This window comes from Erpetoichthys calabaricus, chromosome 12 (assembly GCF_900747795.2).
Source record: "Erpetoichthys calabaricus chromosome 12, fErpCal1.3, whole genome shotgun sequence".
Taxonomy (NCBI): Eukaryota; Metazoa; Chordata; class Cladistia; order Polypteriformes; family Polypteridae; genus Erpetoichthys; species Erpetoichthys calabaricus.
Window position 1 is genome coordinate 19,157,989 of NC_041405.2, and position 17,525 is coordinate 19,175,513.

The window sequence follows — 17,525 nt, forward strand, 5'->3', positions numbered from 1 at the left end:
TAACTTTTATCAACATTTATCTAACTATATTTTTCTAGTATCAGAATGTAGTTTAAGTTAATTTGTTTTGATTTCAATAGATGTATTTTTCATATCTTTGATTCTTGTTTTCTTTTTTCATATCTTCGCGCCCCGCCCCACAGATTGTGAAATACTGCACTAGGCCAATGACCAATGCATCTAACCTGTATGGTTTCCTGTAGGAACACCTGAATGGATGGCATGCAAACACCAAGAAGGAACCAGAACGCGAATCCACCACTCCTTACTGCAAGGCAGCAGTGCTACCCCCACCATGGATGAATCAAACGAATCTAATGAATAAATTCACTTACTTGGGAAGTTCAAAAGAACTGAATAAATAAAGTGAATCCAAATGCTCATCGCTACTTGGATAGGCTCCACCCCCAAACCAGCCCTCGCTACCGAGGCGCTTCGCGTATAACCCGGATGTGATCTGCACAGCACGCATTATGCAGTTTGAACCTCTCGTGTAGTAGAACTAAGGAGAAAGATCGAGCGTAATTTCAATTTTAAACAACTGAATTCTAATCAACAGATTTTACTTAATTAATAGCGAACACACAATGCCAAGTATTGTGCCGATCATTATCATAAATTGAAGATAACGTCATTGAGAAACTGCATTTAACTGTGGGTTCGCCGTGTACAAAAGAAAAAGAGCAACTCGATTTAACATAAAGTGGAATGATAATAAAGTTTAACTCTTGAATCTACAACAAAAAAAAAGCAGTGGGTATTTTCTCCCCATTCAAAAGTCACGTGTTTCGAACAGACGTGAATATAAGTTTAAAAAATTACGTTTTAATGCTTAGAAATGCATCTATTTGAGTCGACTTGATATTCTACTTAACGATTAGACCACTCGTTTACAGCAGTGTTGTTTTAAATGTTAAGTCGATCTTAAACAACGAAAAGTAAGCTAGCATTAAAGTTCATAAAGTCGGCCCCTCGGTCTCGAGCTTACCGTCCACTGGCCCTTGTCCCTCATCGTCCTCTGTTCCGGACTCCTCTTCTTCCATTTCGGCTTCAGCTGGTTGTCCATTTCCCGATACCGGTTCCCCGCAGGTGCCTACCGAGCACGGCTGGACATCGTCTGAGGTTATGCAGTTATCAAGCGGTCGCCTCGCGTAGATCAGCGTCTCCTGATTGCCCGGGTAGAGTCGTGCGTGGATCCCGTCATCTCCGGGGTCTGCATTTCCATGTAACCGCTGCACTTCACCCGGGGAGATTTCCAGCTGCAGTGTACCACTTTCGATTGCCTGTTCCATTTCAGACATTTCGCGTTGAAATTCCACAAAGCGTAGACTTGCACTCCGCAAAGTCACGCATTAGAAACGTTAGAAAGTGTTGTCTATGCTGTCTAAGAAGCTCTCGAGTGAACTCCGGTGCTCTTTGTGCGAGCAGCGTGTCTTTGGGAATCAATCAATGGAGACTTCCGGCAGTCAATCACGACACTAAAGCCCGCCCCCTGGAGACCCACGAGACTTGACGGCTTGAGCGAGTTTAGTCACTTTTTTTAAGTAGAGCGTAAAATTATTTTATTCCGAGAAATAAGCGAGTGGTTGGATTGTTCACCGGTTAAATACATTTTGTTTAATGCAATTGCGTCATTCTCCTCCTGCCCAGGATTGGTTTCTTCCTTGTGCCTTTTACAACTCTGTCTCCTAGAGAACGGGTAACGATAAAAATAGTACAGTAATAAAATGGACGGGATAGACCTCTAAAGGCAAGAAATCGTCTCTCAGTCCGCTTTCATGAGACAGTTGACGAAATTTCGCAGACGCTAACTGAGGCTGATTTATCATTGGCAAAATTTTAAACAATGTTCTTCTTTTATCAAGTTTTACTTAAAATTTTTAGAAATACAGCGATCGAAAGGCGTGTCGATATCTTAACAAACAGGATATAAACAATTAACATCCGAGTAGTTTAATAAAATACAATACGTTTTTTATTAAAGTAATACAAAATGTAACAGTAAAACGAATTAAAACGAGACTTATATATATTACACTGCAAATAAATGGGATAATGTAAGGGCGTAATTAGATTTCATCATTTTTTAAAGTATCACATAGTACTGGCTATTTTTTACTGTGTCTGGAGTAAACTTTAGGAATCTAAATTTCTGCATAAAGTACTGAGCTAAAAATAAAATAGTGTTGGTCAAATTAACTCTTTTGTCCTTGATAAACACATTAAATGTACAGAAGGTAGGATCATATTTTTTGCACAAACCCAATTGTTTACAGAATCCTAAAACTTTCTACTACTTTACAGTGAGAGAAACTATGAGTTGTGGTTTATATATCATTACAATAAAACAATTATTACATTAAAATTCAATCTTAAAAAAAGTTATTGGAAGGGTAAATATTGTTTAAAATTTGGAACTGTTCTTTTTCTTTTGGGGTATAGGAAAATAAATATATTCTGTTGTAATTTTAGCGGTAACTTATCATCTTTGGACATGCAGGTATAATCTATTTTATACTTTCTCTGGGTATAGGTCATTACTCAGAGTTAATAATAATAATAATAATACAGTTTATTAATATAGCATCTTTTTATCCTAATGATTTTATTGTTACAATTTTTTAACCAATGTTCCCAATTCAGCAAATACTGAACTTCCTGACAGTGATGTGCCTGGAAAATTGGTGTGAATTGGAGTTTCCACCTACAGTTTTGCCAAGTAATTTCATATTGTAATATAACCAACTACTAGTATGCAGTGATTTTTTTTTTTGTGCCCAGCAATATATTGGCATCTCATCCAGGGTGGATTCTCAACTTCTTGTTTTGCTAGTGGTGTAAATGCCAAATTAATGAGTCTGAACTGGATTAGTGATTTAGAAGGTGGATGGACAGGACACCATCTTCTATACCTACCGTCTTCTAAACCTGGATTCCTAAACAAAGTCGCTGGGGAGCTGGAGCCTATCCAGACAAACATCAGGCAACAACAGCAACAATTTATTTCTTGTATAGCCCAAAATCACACAAAGAATGCCTCAATGGGCTTTAACAGGCCCTGTTTTTGTCAGCACCCCAACCTTGACTCCCTAATGAAGAGAAGAAAACCCTTGAGGTGAAAAAAATGGAATAAATCTTGGGAAAGGCAATTCAAAGAGAGTCCCCCCTTCCAGATAGGTTGGGTGTCCAATGGGTGTCAAATACAACATACAAAAGAGAACACAAGTAATCCTCTTCGCAGAGCTCAATGGCTAATCTGTCATGGCCACCTTAGACATACAACACAATAATACAAGCTGCTTTGTTCTTGCACAGCACTTGTCCACAAGTGTAGGCACAGAGCACCGTGACAACTCTCAAGGCAAAATGCAAGAAAATATTATACCACTCAATAAATACAGAACTGTCACATAAGAAGTTACAGATTTATTCAGATACATCAAAACAAAGTAGAAACTAATTAACATAAATGAAAAACGACAATATCTGTCCATCAGCTAAATGTAGAACCACAGCCAGATTGTAAAGAGTCAGACAAGCCAAACACAGTCAGAGTCCTGGAGACCTCAACAAGCTGCATGCCCCCTACTGGCCATTCCACCGCTGAGTGACTGCTGGGCCAGCCAATCTGATGAAAAGACCCTTCTGTCTGATGATTCCAGTGCTCCTCTATCAGGGATGACTTTTCCATAGGCAGGAAAACAACTTGGCAGTAGAGCAGTGGCACCAAGTACCAAGAGAAAAAGAAAAGGAGAGGGTTAGTCACAGTTTATAAATATCATAGTACTTATATTTTAGTACTAATGACTAACCACTGAGATGGTATACCCTGTTATCAGCAGCTCTAGTCAGGGTATACCAGACTAATGTAGTGAGTCTTCAGCTGGGATTTTAAAGTGTCACTTTTATTAACAGGCAGATCATTCCACAGTTTTGGGGCCCTGTAACTAAAAGCTCAACCTCGAACTGTTAGTTTATTAATCCTTGGAATCATATGCAGGCCGGCATCCTGAGATCTTAATGTGATAAGTAAGTGGTAGGGCCTCAGCTACTTAAGGCTTTAAATGTTAAAAGGAGGATTTTCATATCTGCCCTAAACCTGATTGAGAGCCAGTGTAAAGATGTAAGAACTGGAGTTATGTGTTTGTACTTTTTTGTTCTTGTAATAACTGTTACAGAAGCATTTTCAATTAACTAAAAGCAGTACAAAGAACAATTTGAACAGCCAGTGGATCACACATTGTAATAGACATAAATGCATGAATTAAACAAGGCATGAGTCCTTGGGCAGTCCATTGCAGGTTGAGCACACACACACACACACACTTTAGGGGCCAATTTAGCATTGACGATCCATCTTACTTGCATGTCCTTGGACTGTGAGAGAAAACCAGAGCACCCGGGTACAATTCTATCAGGTTAATTCCTGTTATACACTCACTGATTCAATTATTCACAACCTTATACAGTAATCCCTCCTCCATCGCGGGGGTTGCGTTCCAGAGCCATCCGCGAAATAAGAAAATCCGCAAAGTAGAAACCATATGTTTATATGGTTATTTTTATATTGTCATGCTTGGGTCACAGATTTGAGCAGAAACACAGGAGGTTGTAGAGAGACAGGAACATTATTCAAACACTGCAAACAAACATTTGTCTCAAAGTTTAAACTGTGCTCCATGACAAGACAGAGATGACAGTTCCATCTCACAATTAAAAGAATGCAAACATATCTTCCTCTTCAAAGGAGTGCGTGTCAGGAGCACAGAATGTCACATAGATAGAGAAAACAATCTCTAGCAAACAAATCAATAGGGGTGTTTGGCTTTTAAGTATGCGAAGCACCGCGGCACAAAGCTGTTGAAGGCGGCAGCTCACACCCCCTCCATCAGGAGCAGACAGAGAGAGAGAGAGATAAAGAGACAGAGTTTGTTTTTCAGTCAAAAATTAATACGTGCCCTTCGAGCTTTTAAGTATGAGAAGCACCGTGCAGCATGTCGTTTCAGGAAGCAGCTGCACAAAAGATAGCAGCGTGAAGATAATCTTTCAGCATTTTTAGACGAGCGTCCGTATCGTCTAGGTGTGCAAACAGCCCCCCTGCTCAATCCCCATACGTCAGGATCAGAGAAAGTCAGCGCAAGAGAGACAGAGAAAAGTAAGTTGGGTAGCTTCTCAGCCATCTGCCAATAGCGTCCCTTGTATGAAATCAACTGGGCAAACCAACTGAGGAAGCATGTACCAGAAATTAAAAGACCCATTGTCCGCAGAAATCCGCGAACCAGCAAAAAATCCGCAATATATATTTAAATATGGTTACATATAAAATCCGCGATGGAGTGAAGCCGCGAAAGGCGAAGCGCGATATAGCGAGGGATCACTGTACTCATACTGGGTAGAGCTTCGTTTTGCTCTCAAATCAGCCTTAGTTCTTCTTGGCATTGATTCCATAAGATATTCTGTGGAAATTCTGGCCCATGTTGATATGATTGCATCATGGAGTTTCTGCAGATTTATCAGCTGCACATTCATGCTGCGAATCTCACGTTCTTGGTATATCTCAGCTAGGGTTTCTCCCCTGGTTGGCCTTCAAAGTCTTATTTATGTCTTTTTTGTTCAATTTTGAATTGTTGAGGTATGTTAATGCTACTTGCTTATTGTCTGTTTTGTTTTCTATGCCTGTGCTATGCTCCATATGTTGTGTGGGTGAATAACTCAAGAGACAGGGTCAGGAACTGCGCTCCGCCCTATACATTCAGAGGGTCTTCCACACTTCCTGGAAGTTCATTGTGAAGGTGTTCTGGAGTTGGTAAGTTCTCATGTCTTTTGCTGTGCTTAATATTTTTGTGAATTTCTGCATTTTTGACCTTTTGCTCTGTATTTTGACTATTTTTGGTGTTTCATTCTTTTCTTTACCTCAGATTGCCTTGCTGGTAATTCCTTAATGTATTTTTGTGCTCTATGGAGCTTCACTGTTTAGCGTGGGTCTTAACAGTAGTATAGGCTCCCGGGCAAAGCAGTGCACTGGGACCCCTACCTACACAACCACTAAGCAAGTCACAACAAACATTGATTAGCATAGGACCCCAGGCAAATGTCCAGCGTGCCCATGCCTTAAGATGGCCCTGCTTGGGTGCTCCAGTTTTCTCCCACAGTCCAAAGACATGCAGGTTAGGTGAATTGGTGACGCTAAATTGACCCTAGTGTGTGGGTGTGTGTGTTCGCCCTGCAATGGACACCCTGTCCAGGGGTCTGTTTCTGCCTTGCACCCAATACTGGCTGGGATTGGCTCCAGCCCCACCACACATCTGGTTTGGATTAAGTGGGTTAGAAAGTGCCATAACACATAACATAAAACTACTTTTGGTGTGCTTTTCCAAACATTTTTTAAAAAATGCAACATGATACAATCTACCAAGAAATGCAATGTCAATGTTTCCATCCATCTTCCTAAATGTATAATCCAGGGTTGCAGTGCAGCTACAGCCTAACCAGGCAACCACAGGGTGCAAGGCAGGAACAACACCTGGACGGACCCTCACCAAGAAAAGTGCAGCTTCAGAAAATCAGATGAAATGAAACATTGCAGTCTCAGTGTTTCCAAGATACCCAACTACAGAGTTTTTATATACAGTTTTCGGAAAACCCTGAAAACATTTTATGGTATCAATCACTACTTCCACACATTTCCTCGCACCTTTCCAGTATACTGCCCTGCGATGGACTGACGCCCTAGCCAGGGTTTGTTCCCCACTTTGCACACTATGTTAGCTAGGATAGGCTCCAGAAGACCCCCTGCGACCCTGTACAGGACAAAGCAGGTTGACTGACTTCGAATTCTGATTTTTCCTTATCCTGTTCATTTCCACTCTCAGTCACTCACTTGGGTTCGTATTCTTTTCACGTTTGTTAGATTTCTCCGTGATGCACGAATCCCCGATGTTATATCATAAACAAACAGCTTCCCACCCGTGCCCATTTTTTTTTTCAGTTAATCCAAGTCCTCCCAGTTTAGTTGTCGGGCTTTCACATTAAACCACGTGCCCCAGATCCAATATGCGTATTCATGTACCGTTATTCGCTTATCTGATATCCATTATTATTGTGTGATCGTTAAAAAAATTAACATTAAACGTGCAAAATCAGATTAGCCCAAAGTTTTCGGATGCGTAATTCAAAGCCCGTTCCCTGTATTCGTATTCCGCTCCCACAATCCCTCTGTAATTCCAGGGTGGGCTCGCTACACAGTGAGCTTGTTTTGTTTCGTATACGTGTTCGGAAGCTGGGCCTCAGATAGTGCGACTCTTGAAACGAGAGCTTCATTCAGGCTCGCTGGACTTTCATTTTAATAGCTGCAGCGTGACATCCGTGCGAGGAGGAGAAGGCGGTTCTGCATACCGGCTCGCCACCCGATCCCTGAGCCAGCTCGTCAGAGGGAGAGGGTCGCCGGGAATTTCTTAACGGAAGTGAGGCTTCGTATCCAGCAGTGCCCGCTTGTCATCAGAGGACCAGCCGCTGAGCCGAGTGGAGGGGCAGCAGTGCGGTGCAGTGAAGTGCCGTGCAGAGCCGTCAGGACACCGTAGGAGGAAAGCAGCCCCCGTCCGTTAGCATGGTGCAGAAAAACAGACAGACGTACGCCTGGTAAGATGAATTCATCAAAATACAGTACATCAACGTTGTAAATAAAACACATGTCTCTCGTGCCGCACGGTAAACCTTTTGTTATGTGTAGTGCATATTCCATCTAGGATTTCTAAAAGAGTTTACAGATGAAGGTAAACATTACAAGGGTAAGCATATCAGAATAACGACGGGTTAGGGTTAGGGACGAGCTGCAAGGTATTACTAATTTCATGTTAGTTCCGTAGCCACAGTTTTCTTCAAACAATGTAATTCTAATTCATATTAGGTGTCAAAATCTAATAAATATTAAATCACTTTTTTACCTTGAGAATATTAACTATACAAGTCAATGCGCTTCTTCAGTGCACCCTTCTAATTGACAGCTGAGTTCAAATTAAAATTCAATCCAAAGCAAAATAAAATAAAATAAAAACAATGGGACTCAGGCAACATATAATGGTGGAATTCTTTTCTCAAGGAGAAATGGATGTTTCACTCTACAACTAGTCATTTTATGATCATTTTAATAATTGCACTACAATTAGCAGGCAGTCTGGTGTAGCGGTTATGGCTTTTTCCTTCAGACCCTCGGGTTGTGGGTTCAGATCCTGACACTATGTGACCCTAAGCAAGTCACTTGACCTGCCTCTGCTCCAACTGGAAAACCAAAAGAAATGTAAACAACTGTATCATAAATGTTGTAAGTTGCCTTGGATAAAAGGCATCAGCCAGATATGTAGATACTGTAGTACATGACTATACATTTTGCCTGTATGACCACCAGGGGGCGCCTCAGTGCCCTGTCACCAAACACAACTCACCCACAGATGATCTCCAGTTCAATTACATAATGATTTATTATTAATAGTACCTTTGTAAGTTTTTTAATCAACCAAACAATTGATCAAATAGCAAACCAATAATTTCTGTCTCCTTCCAGTCCACTCCCTGCTGACTCTGACTCGCTTGTATGGAAATGAGTCCAGCTGCAGACCTCCACAGCTCTGAGATTCAGTAGCTGTGCTGGACACCCAATTGGATTGCAGGTTTTTGTCACTTGGTTTACATGACTTGAGTCAAATAACCCAATCCTAATCGTAACGATAGTGTAACCAGGTGTTTATCACTGACGTGTAATATAAAGCAACAACCTTGTCAATGGAGTGGCTCTCTGAAGGTCTACAACTGGACTCTGTTGCTTGTATGAGGCAGAACAGCTCCTTTTATGTGGAATCTGAGAATACTTCCAGTGTCATAGTATTGCACCCTAAAAAGCACTTCTGGCCCATATGGAAGCTGCATGAAATAGAAAGGTTCCCCTCCTGCAGCACCCCCTGGCGGCACCCAAGATCCCCAACTGGGCCACTCTTCTCCTCTACAATTCCCAGACTGCCTTACGGGTGCCCAAGTTGGGAGTCAGCCAGCGTAATACAGCCACCTCTCATTCTGGGGGATGAATTGTTCATAATATTGGGATTAATAAAGTATCTATCTATCTATCTATCTATCTAATATCCAACCTCCCCCAGACCATCCATTATTCGTTCGTCTTGAATGGAATAGGAATTGAGGATCCTCCTGGCCAGGCTACAACTCCACTCCTGTAGTCCTTCCAATTTGGCACCCATACCTGTTAATTCATCAAAGTATTTTCTAACCCCTTTAATGTGTTTCAGGTTTGCTATGTATCTATCACAACATTTAATTCAGCTATTTTATTTTACATGGTGATATTAGATGTTATCACTCTGCTCCGCTCTTCTCCATTTCATATATTCACCTGGAGAGCCTGGCCACAAACTCGGAGCCTCAGAGTCATCAAGCATTTGCTTACCGAATTGAGCTAAAACAGATTCTGACCGGAAGTGATTCAAGTGTAGAGCCCAAAAGCAATCCCAGCAGCTCCTTCTGGTCTGTATATCGATGAGCTTGATTTCAAGCTGGCAGAAACAGGAGAAGCCAGCAGTGTTTGAGACGGACGTGAGGAAGGTGAGTAGTATACTGAAGAGTGTATTGTCTTGTTCTTGAAGTGGTAGCATGGGATACTGTATATACCGCCTCTCAGAAACAGTTTGCTGTGTTGAAAGCGAACCCAAAGATGAGAGAATCATCAAAGTATATGCCAAAGTTCATTGACCAATGACTCCGCCTGTGTATTAATATAACAGGACAAACTTTAAAAATCCATAAATAAAAAAAAATGTAATTCTGGCCAAGCGGAAGGTAGGTATGCTCCAGCATCAAACGTTAGCACTGTATCTGATCCTGTTCAGCTCTGACGGGAGAGCGTCCCCTATGTGGGGAGAAAAGCACATGCCCGTGATGTCTCTGGCAATCAGCAGCTAACCTCTAAAACACATGGAGCTCTGATGTCGCTCTCAAAAACATCAGACATTACTCCTTAACAATCTGTGGATGACAATGTCTGTTGAACAAACAGGTATCACTAGCTAAGCGGAGGCAAGGTGCACTCCAACACGTGGCGAGAGGTAGAGCGACTCAAACGGAGGCTGGCACGTGAGTGCTGATCTCAATTATGAACTTAGGTTTCAATTATTTTATGTTCTTTTATTGTTTTTAAGATTTTTTGGGGGGCTGATTCAGCCACTAAATTGGTGTTTTTTTTATACCCAATGCTAATTTGTGCTCCTGTTCTTAGGATAGCATCCTTCATTGTTATGGGCTTGCCCATAGACGTCATGACCAGTGTGAAATGATGCAATGGGTTCAAAGATCACCCTAGGGAATTCTTTCTCATCCGATGTAATGGATTCCAAACACCCTTCATGCTGTACAAAATAATCCTTTTCTTTGACTCTCCAGTATTTTTGATTCGTGCCTGATTTTTTTGACTTCAGTGTTTGTCTCATGTTCTGCTTTTGGTACCATGTAGCTGTCTTTATGGTATTGATCTCTTTCGCTTTCCTGACTAGGTCTCTTTTTCCGATCGTGTCTCAAAACCTTTTCGCTAGTGTTACAAAGATGTTGACCTAAAGTGAATGCAATAGATGAATGCCATAAGTTTTGTGTGCCACCATCTTCTATAGGTGAGTACAATGTACTTCATGTAACACAGTAACAGATATACAGTAGTGACAGCAACAATATAGCTATGTCTATAAAAGGCAAACTCAAAAAGGCAGCGCCCATGAAAAATAATGATCCTAAGATGACATAGCAATGACATCATTGTCATTATGACAAAAATTAGAATAACTTCAAAAATAAGTAAAAAAAAAAATTATGTGAACAGTGTAAGAGAAACAAAGGACAATGATAAAGAGTTGGGGTACCTACCCGTAAACCCCATATAATTGGTTCGTAAGAAAATCGAAAAAAAAAAAAAAGCAAATGACTGTAGAGAGTTTTGAGTTCAGGACAGAACTGGAAAAGATGGCGGAGCTTCCAGTTTTCAGTCCTCCCAGCAAGAAGAGATGTGCCAAACTGGATGGACATTGGAAGTGACATCAGAGATGTTTTAGCTGTCTGGTCTGTAGAGGGGGGAAGAGAGACGCAAGTTAAGACACAGTGCCAACCCCTGGTGTGGCAGTAGAATTACAATCACTAGAGCCCTTCAGCTGTCACCTATGTACATGCTCGTGACAACATGAAATAGAACCAAAAAATAGTATGCCAAAAATCGAGATTCATCATACTTTTATTCGTTCATATTGATGTATATACTGTTACTCTTTTCCTTACGTATGAACTTTTCTTTGTCAACAAGTCACCTTATTTCACTTTACCTGGGATTTTCTGGTGTTATTCTGGGTTTAGGGTCACCTCGTGAGTGCCACTGCTAGTCATACCTACACGGAAAGACCAATATATTTTGAATTTCAGTAGAGTATCTAAATAAAAACTGCCACTGAGAAATACAAATATCTACTATATATATATATATATACAGTATACTTTTTTTTATTTCATAGGGAAATGGAACTTTCAGAAGAAAATGTGGTGTGCTCCACTCTGCTTTACCAAGCTCTGTAATCTAAGAAAATTATAAAACCTTAAACTGGGCTCATTAGGAGACCTTCCAAAGACCAGGAAGAAACCCAAGTGGATATTTAGTCATCACCCAGAATACAACCATGGATCTCTTGTCAATCAGTATTAAGAAAGAGAGTGACTTAGAGTATGGAGAATACAAAGAGGACATTACTGATCTGAACATTTCAGCTGCTATTAAAGTCGAGATTCCAAATTTGCAGTCTGACGAGGACGACATCGCCACAAATCAGGATTCTGAAACCAAAGTAGAGTGTATTGATTGGAGGCTAGAGCCAGGAAAGAAGGAGCCTAGTCCCATCAAAGAGATTGTCCGTAATGATCTACCTGACCAAGATCTTAAAGTCTGTAGCACTACAGAACGAAAAATTAAAACAATTAGTTGTCGTCAGAATGGGGATACAAACAAGCAGAAATCTGACACTCAGACACCTCAAATGATAATAGTGTCTGGTGAAAAACGATATAAATGTTCTAGCTGTGGGAAGGCATTCAGTCATTTATCTCGCCTGAAAACACACCTGAGAGTCCACACCGGAGAAAAACCGTATAGTTGCACTGAGTGTAGCAAAACCTTCGGTCATTTATCCCACTTAAAAATACACCAGAGGATTCACACGGGAGAAAAACCCTTCGGTTGTGCCGAATGCAGCAAGACGTTTAGCCAGCTGAATCACCTCAAAAGACATCAGAGGATTCACAGCACTGAAAAATCGTTTAAATGTTCTGAGTGTGGTAATAGTTTCCATCGGTTATTAACCCTTAAAATACACCAAAGGAGCCACTTGGGAGATAAGCCATATATTTGTTCTGAATGTGGGAAGTCCTTCAGTAAGTTTTCCAACCTTAAAACACACCTGAGAACTCACACAGGAGAGAAGCCCTACAGTTGTGTGGAGTGCTCAAAGACCTTTAGTCAATTAAATCACCTTAAAAGACACCGGAGAATTCACACAGGAGAGAAACCGTATAGTTGCGCCGAATGTGGCAATGTTTTTAGCAGGTCACTGACGCTTAAAATGCACCAGAGGATCCACACGGGAGAGAGGCCCTACGTGTGTTCTGAATGTGGCAAGACCTTCAGTAAGGTGACCAATCTTCAGACCCATCAGAGGATTCACACTGGAGAGAAACCATATAGTTGCAAAGAATGCGGAAAGACCTTCAGCCAGTTAACTCACCTTAAAGCTCATCGGTGGATTCACGTCGGAGAGAAACCGTACAACTGCCTTGATTGTGGGAAGTCCTTCAGCCGAATGTTGACCCTTAAAACTCACCAGAGAATTCACACGGGAGAAAGGCCTTACGTTTGCCCAGACTGCGGCAAAACGTTTAGCGAATTTACCAACCTTAATACCCACTTGAGGATTCATACAGGTGAGAAGCCATACAGTTGTGTTGAATGTGGGAAGGGCTTCAGTCAGTCAGCCCACCTAAAAGCACATCAGTGGGTTCACACGGGAGAGAAACCATACCGTTGTACCGAATGTGGGAAGTCGTTCATTCACTTATTAAGTCTTAAAAGACACCACAGCCGATGCCACATGATCATGCTAAATGCGATGGAATCTTCAGTGACTTACTGAACATTTCTTTAAAGTGTACCAGATTGCCATCTGAGTAGTCCTCGCTTCTCCAGGAGTTAAATAGCTATAAAGTTTCACACAATTAGAAAATTTCAGTTTCTAAAATTAGCTATGAAACTGGGACAATAATCTTTTTATTTTATTAGAGCATGAATTAAAGTTTGCATGCAGGGCCTCCATGGGATGATATACTATTGTCACTGGTAAGAAATTGTTTGGAGTCCCATCCTTCCTTATTTCATTTCCTCACATGGAGAGTACAGAATCTGGAGTGATTTCTAATCAGGGACACGTAGGGGAGTTGCGAGTGTAGCGAGGCTGAGAAAGAGTGTCTGCCATTCTGCAATATGACAGTCCTGCAATTACAATTTCAAAGTACAATGTTCTGCTTAATCACTTGGAGAGAAGGATTTTAGTTTGACTGGATAAGCTGCCATTTGCTGACATGGAAGAGTTGGGATCACAGCCAGCCTCTACGTGTGGGGACTTTAAACAGAGTGGGCTAGGACCAGTGACAATTGGTGATAATTCTTCTTTTGATTCCCTGTCTGCACAAACAGTATTCACTAACTTGTCACTGCCTCTTACAACACTGCACATTATTACAAGCTGGTGCAAAAAATTAAAAGACTGTATTGTATGTAGAGGTGGGGTATTTAAAAAATTAAATTTAATAAAATATAATAACACAATCATAATGTATTGGTAATGTTATTATGTTGTTATTTATGTGTGAGACAGATACAGTCATATGAAAAAGTTTGGGAACCCCTCTCAGCCTGCATAATAATTGACTCTATTTTCAACAAAAAGATAACAGTGGTACGTCTTTCATTTCCTAGTAACATCTGAGTACTGCGGTGTTTTCCGAACAAAGATTTTTAGTGACGCAGTATTTAGTTTTATGAAATTAAATCAAATGTGAAAAACTGGCTGTGCAAAAATGTGGGTCCCTTTCTAATTTTGCTGATTTGAATGCCTGTCACTGCTCAATGCTGATTACTTGCAACACCAAATTGGTGTGATGAGCTCGTTAAGCCTTGAACTTCATAGACCGGTGTGTCCAATCATGAGATATAAAGGTATTTAAGGTGGTCAATTGCAAGTTGTGCTTCCCTGTGACTCTCCTCTGAAGAGTGACAGCATGGGATCCTTAAAGCAACTCTCAAAAGATCTGAAAACAAAGATTGTTGAGTCTCCTGGTTTAGGGGAAGGCTACAAAAAGCCATCTCAGAGGTTTAAACTGTCAGTTTCAACTGTAAGGAATGTCATCAGGAAATGGAAGGCCACAGGCACAGTTGCTGTTAAACCCAGCAGGTCTGGCAGGCCAAGAAAAATACAGGAGTGGCATATGAGCAGGATTGTGAGAATGGTCACAGGCAACCCACAGATCACCTCCAAAGACCTGCAAGAACATCTTGCTGCAGATGGTGTATCTGTACATCGTTCTACAATTCAGCGCAATTTGCACAAAGAACATCTGTATGGCAGGGTGATGAGAAAGAAGCCCTTTCTGCACTCACGCCACAAACAGAGTCGCTTGTTGTATGCCAATGCTCATTTAAACAAGCCAGACTCATTCTGGAATAAAGTGCTTTGGACCGATGAGACAAAAATTGAGTTATTCGGTCATAACAAAAAGCGCTTTGCATGGCGGAAGAAGAACACCGCATTCCAAGAAAAACACCTGCTACCTACTGTCAAATTTGGTGGAGGTTCCATCATGCTGTGGGGCTATGTGGCTAGTTCAGGGACTGGGGCCCTTGTTAAAGTCGAGGGTCGGATGAATTCAACCCAATATCAGCAAATTCTTCAGGATAATGTTCAAGCATCAGTCACAAAGTTGAAGTTACGCAGGGGTTGGATATTCCAACAAGACAATGACCCAAAACTCAGTTCGAAATCTACAAAGGCATTCATGCGGAGGGAGAAGTACAATGTTCTGGAATGGCCGTCACAGTCCCCTGACTTGAATATCATCGAAAATCTATGGGATGATTTGAAGCAGGCTGTCCATGCTTGGCAGCCATCAAATTAACTGAACTGAAGAGATTTTGTATGGAAGAATGGACAGAAATACCTCCATCCAGAATCCAGACACTCATCAAAGGCTATAGGAGGACAGCGTCTAGAGGCTGTTAGATTTACAAAAGGAGGCTCAACTAAGTATTGATGTAACATCTTTGTTGGGGTGCCCAAATTTATGCACCTGTCTAATTTTATTATGATGCATATTGCATATTTTCTGTTATTCCAATAAACTTAATGTCACTGCTGAAATACTACTGTTTCCATAAGTCATGTCAGATATTAAAAGGAAGTTGCTACTTTGAAAGCTCAGCCAATGAAAACCAAAAATCCAAAGAATTAAGAGGGGTTCTATATAGTTGTAATATACAGGTGTATAATTCAAATAAAGTTTAAAACCCCGTTAGACAACAAAGGTTGGTTGCCGGTTCAAATCCTGTAATTGCCAAAAAAGAGACTCTGTTCTGTTGGGCCCTTAATCAAGGCCCTTAACCTGCAATTGCTAAGTGCTTTGAGTAGTGAGAAAAGCGCTATACAAACGCAAAGTATTATTATTATTATTAACACGTCTTTCCACTGATGTTAAGTCAAAGGTTTAATTTACAGAATCTTACCAAGTTGTGGTCAATCGCAGCATGACAATGCCCTGTGGCCACCAATCATGTAGTGTGACTCAGTCACAGGGCGGTGTGACTCTCCACAACAGAATTAAAAGAAAGTCAAACACAAAATCTGTAAGGGACTCACCATTCAGCACGACACTATAATGGAGCACATGACCAAGACAGCATTGGAGTGGCTTTGGGACAAGTCTGTAACTGTCCTTGAGTGGCCAAGCCAAAGCCCACACTCAAACCCCATAGAACATCTGTGGTGAGACCTGAAGGTGACAGTTTATAGATGCTTCCCATCATGGAGCTTGAGGGGATCTTCCAGGAAGAAATCTAGGAGTGCAAAACTTGTGGAAACTAACTCAAGAACACTTGCAGGTGTAATGACTGCCAAAGGTACTTCTATAAAGTACTGAATTAAGGGTCTAAATACCCCTGAGAGATTTTAGTTTTTGAAGTTTACTAAATTTGCAAAGCTTTCTGAAACAAGTTTTCACCTTGTCATTGTGGCTTAATGAGTGTAGACGGATGGGTAGAAGCAACAAATGTGTCTTTTTAAAGTTAAATGTACGTGCGTGAAGGGATCTGATTACTTTCTGAATCAGCCGTATTTACGCTTTTCAGTTTTTTTCACACGGCTTGTCTGCGGTACCACTTGTTTTCCACCATGTCACGTAAAAAAAGGAAGGTGTAGGTCACCACTGACAAGCAAGTTAAGATGATGGATGGATGACTACAATCTGTATTTATGAAATAAAATGTCCGTCCGTCTATCTGTCTGTCTGGACCAAATTTTGCATAGTTGCTCTTTAGGACCATTCAGAACAAGACAGACTAACTTGGAGCCCAGAATTTTGACCCTGGGGGTCCCAGTGGGTTTTTCTTGTTTTTCCTGTGTGCTACAGTTTGCACACCAGCGCCACCTGCTGGCTCAGAGTAAGTGAAACATCCAAGCAGACTGAAGCCAGACTAGCAGAACTCAACATTGCTTACCTGGTCAATGCCTTGTGCTGCTTCTACCTCCTGTAATATTAAATGGAGTATTGTGTGTTTTTGCAGGGGGGTGTTGGGTGAGGCCTGATTGAAAGTGGAAGTGCAGCACACAACACAAAGGAGAATCAATGGGTTGTTGTTTAACTCCTGCTTTGTCGGCTTTTCTTTATATTTGAAGCACTATGAACTGTCCACCATGAACTAAGAGGAAGAGTCAGACATGACTCACAGTTACAACCAAGTAAGGAGCTACCACAACTCTGAAATCAAATTGGGCCCAAACAGAACAAATTCTTGACTCACGAGAGCAGAGACATTAATAGAGAGGCAGTGTCAGTTATGAATGGGACAGCCAGAAATAACAACATGGTCACCATTTAATAAAACACATAAGCCTCTGCTTTCTTTCCTTAACCCCTTCTACAAACAAACCGGAGCAATGCTGGGCACTTCAGATAGTGCTGAAAAATCTTCATATTGTGAGGCCCTACTAAGAGATACCCCTGTGTTGCAGTAGAACATTTCTGGAAGCATTAATACTGCCTTGTTCAAGCTGCCTTCTTTAATAAACTGAATACTGAAATGCCTGAAGTGATTTTCCGTGTACTTGTAAAACTAATATTTAAATATGTAAAGAGAGCTGTGTCATGCATGCGCATTGTAGGATCTCCTTACA

General features: G+C 41.1%; 2 protein-coding genes across 3 annotated transcripts in view; one reads left to right on the forward strand and one right to left on the reverse strand.

Annotated features, from left to right (window-relative positions):
* Positions 1–1,489, reverse strand: part of LOC114644566 (zinc finger protein OZF-like) — a 17,066-nt gene extending 15,577 nt beyond the window's left edge. The window contains exon 1 of the mRNA XM_051934443.1: positions 989–1,489. Within this exon, the coding sequence (XP_051790403.1) occupies positions 989–1,301 (313 nt within the window). The 5' untranslated portion in view covers positions 1,302–1,489. The remainder of the gene's footprint in view (positions 1–988) is intronic.
* Positions 1,490–7,022: 5,533 nt separating this feature from the next.
* LOC114662992 (zinc finger protein OZF-like) lies at positions 7,023–13,903 on the forward strand. 2 transcript variants are annotated; one of them, XM_051934445.1, is made up of 3 exons: positions 7,023–7,638; positions 10,593–10,667; positions 11,553–13,903. In XM_051934445.1, exon 3 carries the CDS (start codon positions 11,715–11,717, stop codon positions 13,215–13,217), a length of 1,503 nt encoding a protein of 500 aa, XP_051790405.1. In that variant the 5' UTR covers positions 7,023–7,638; positions 10,593–10,667; positions 11,553–11,714; the 3' UTR covers positions 13,218–13,903. The 2 variants fall into 2 exon arrangements, with proteins under 2 accessions (XP_051790405.1, XP_028672585.2); XM_028816752.2 differs by lacking the exon at positions 10,593–10,667.
* The last annotated feature ends 3,622 nt before the right edge of the window (positions 13,904–17,525 follow it).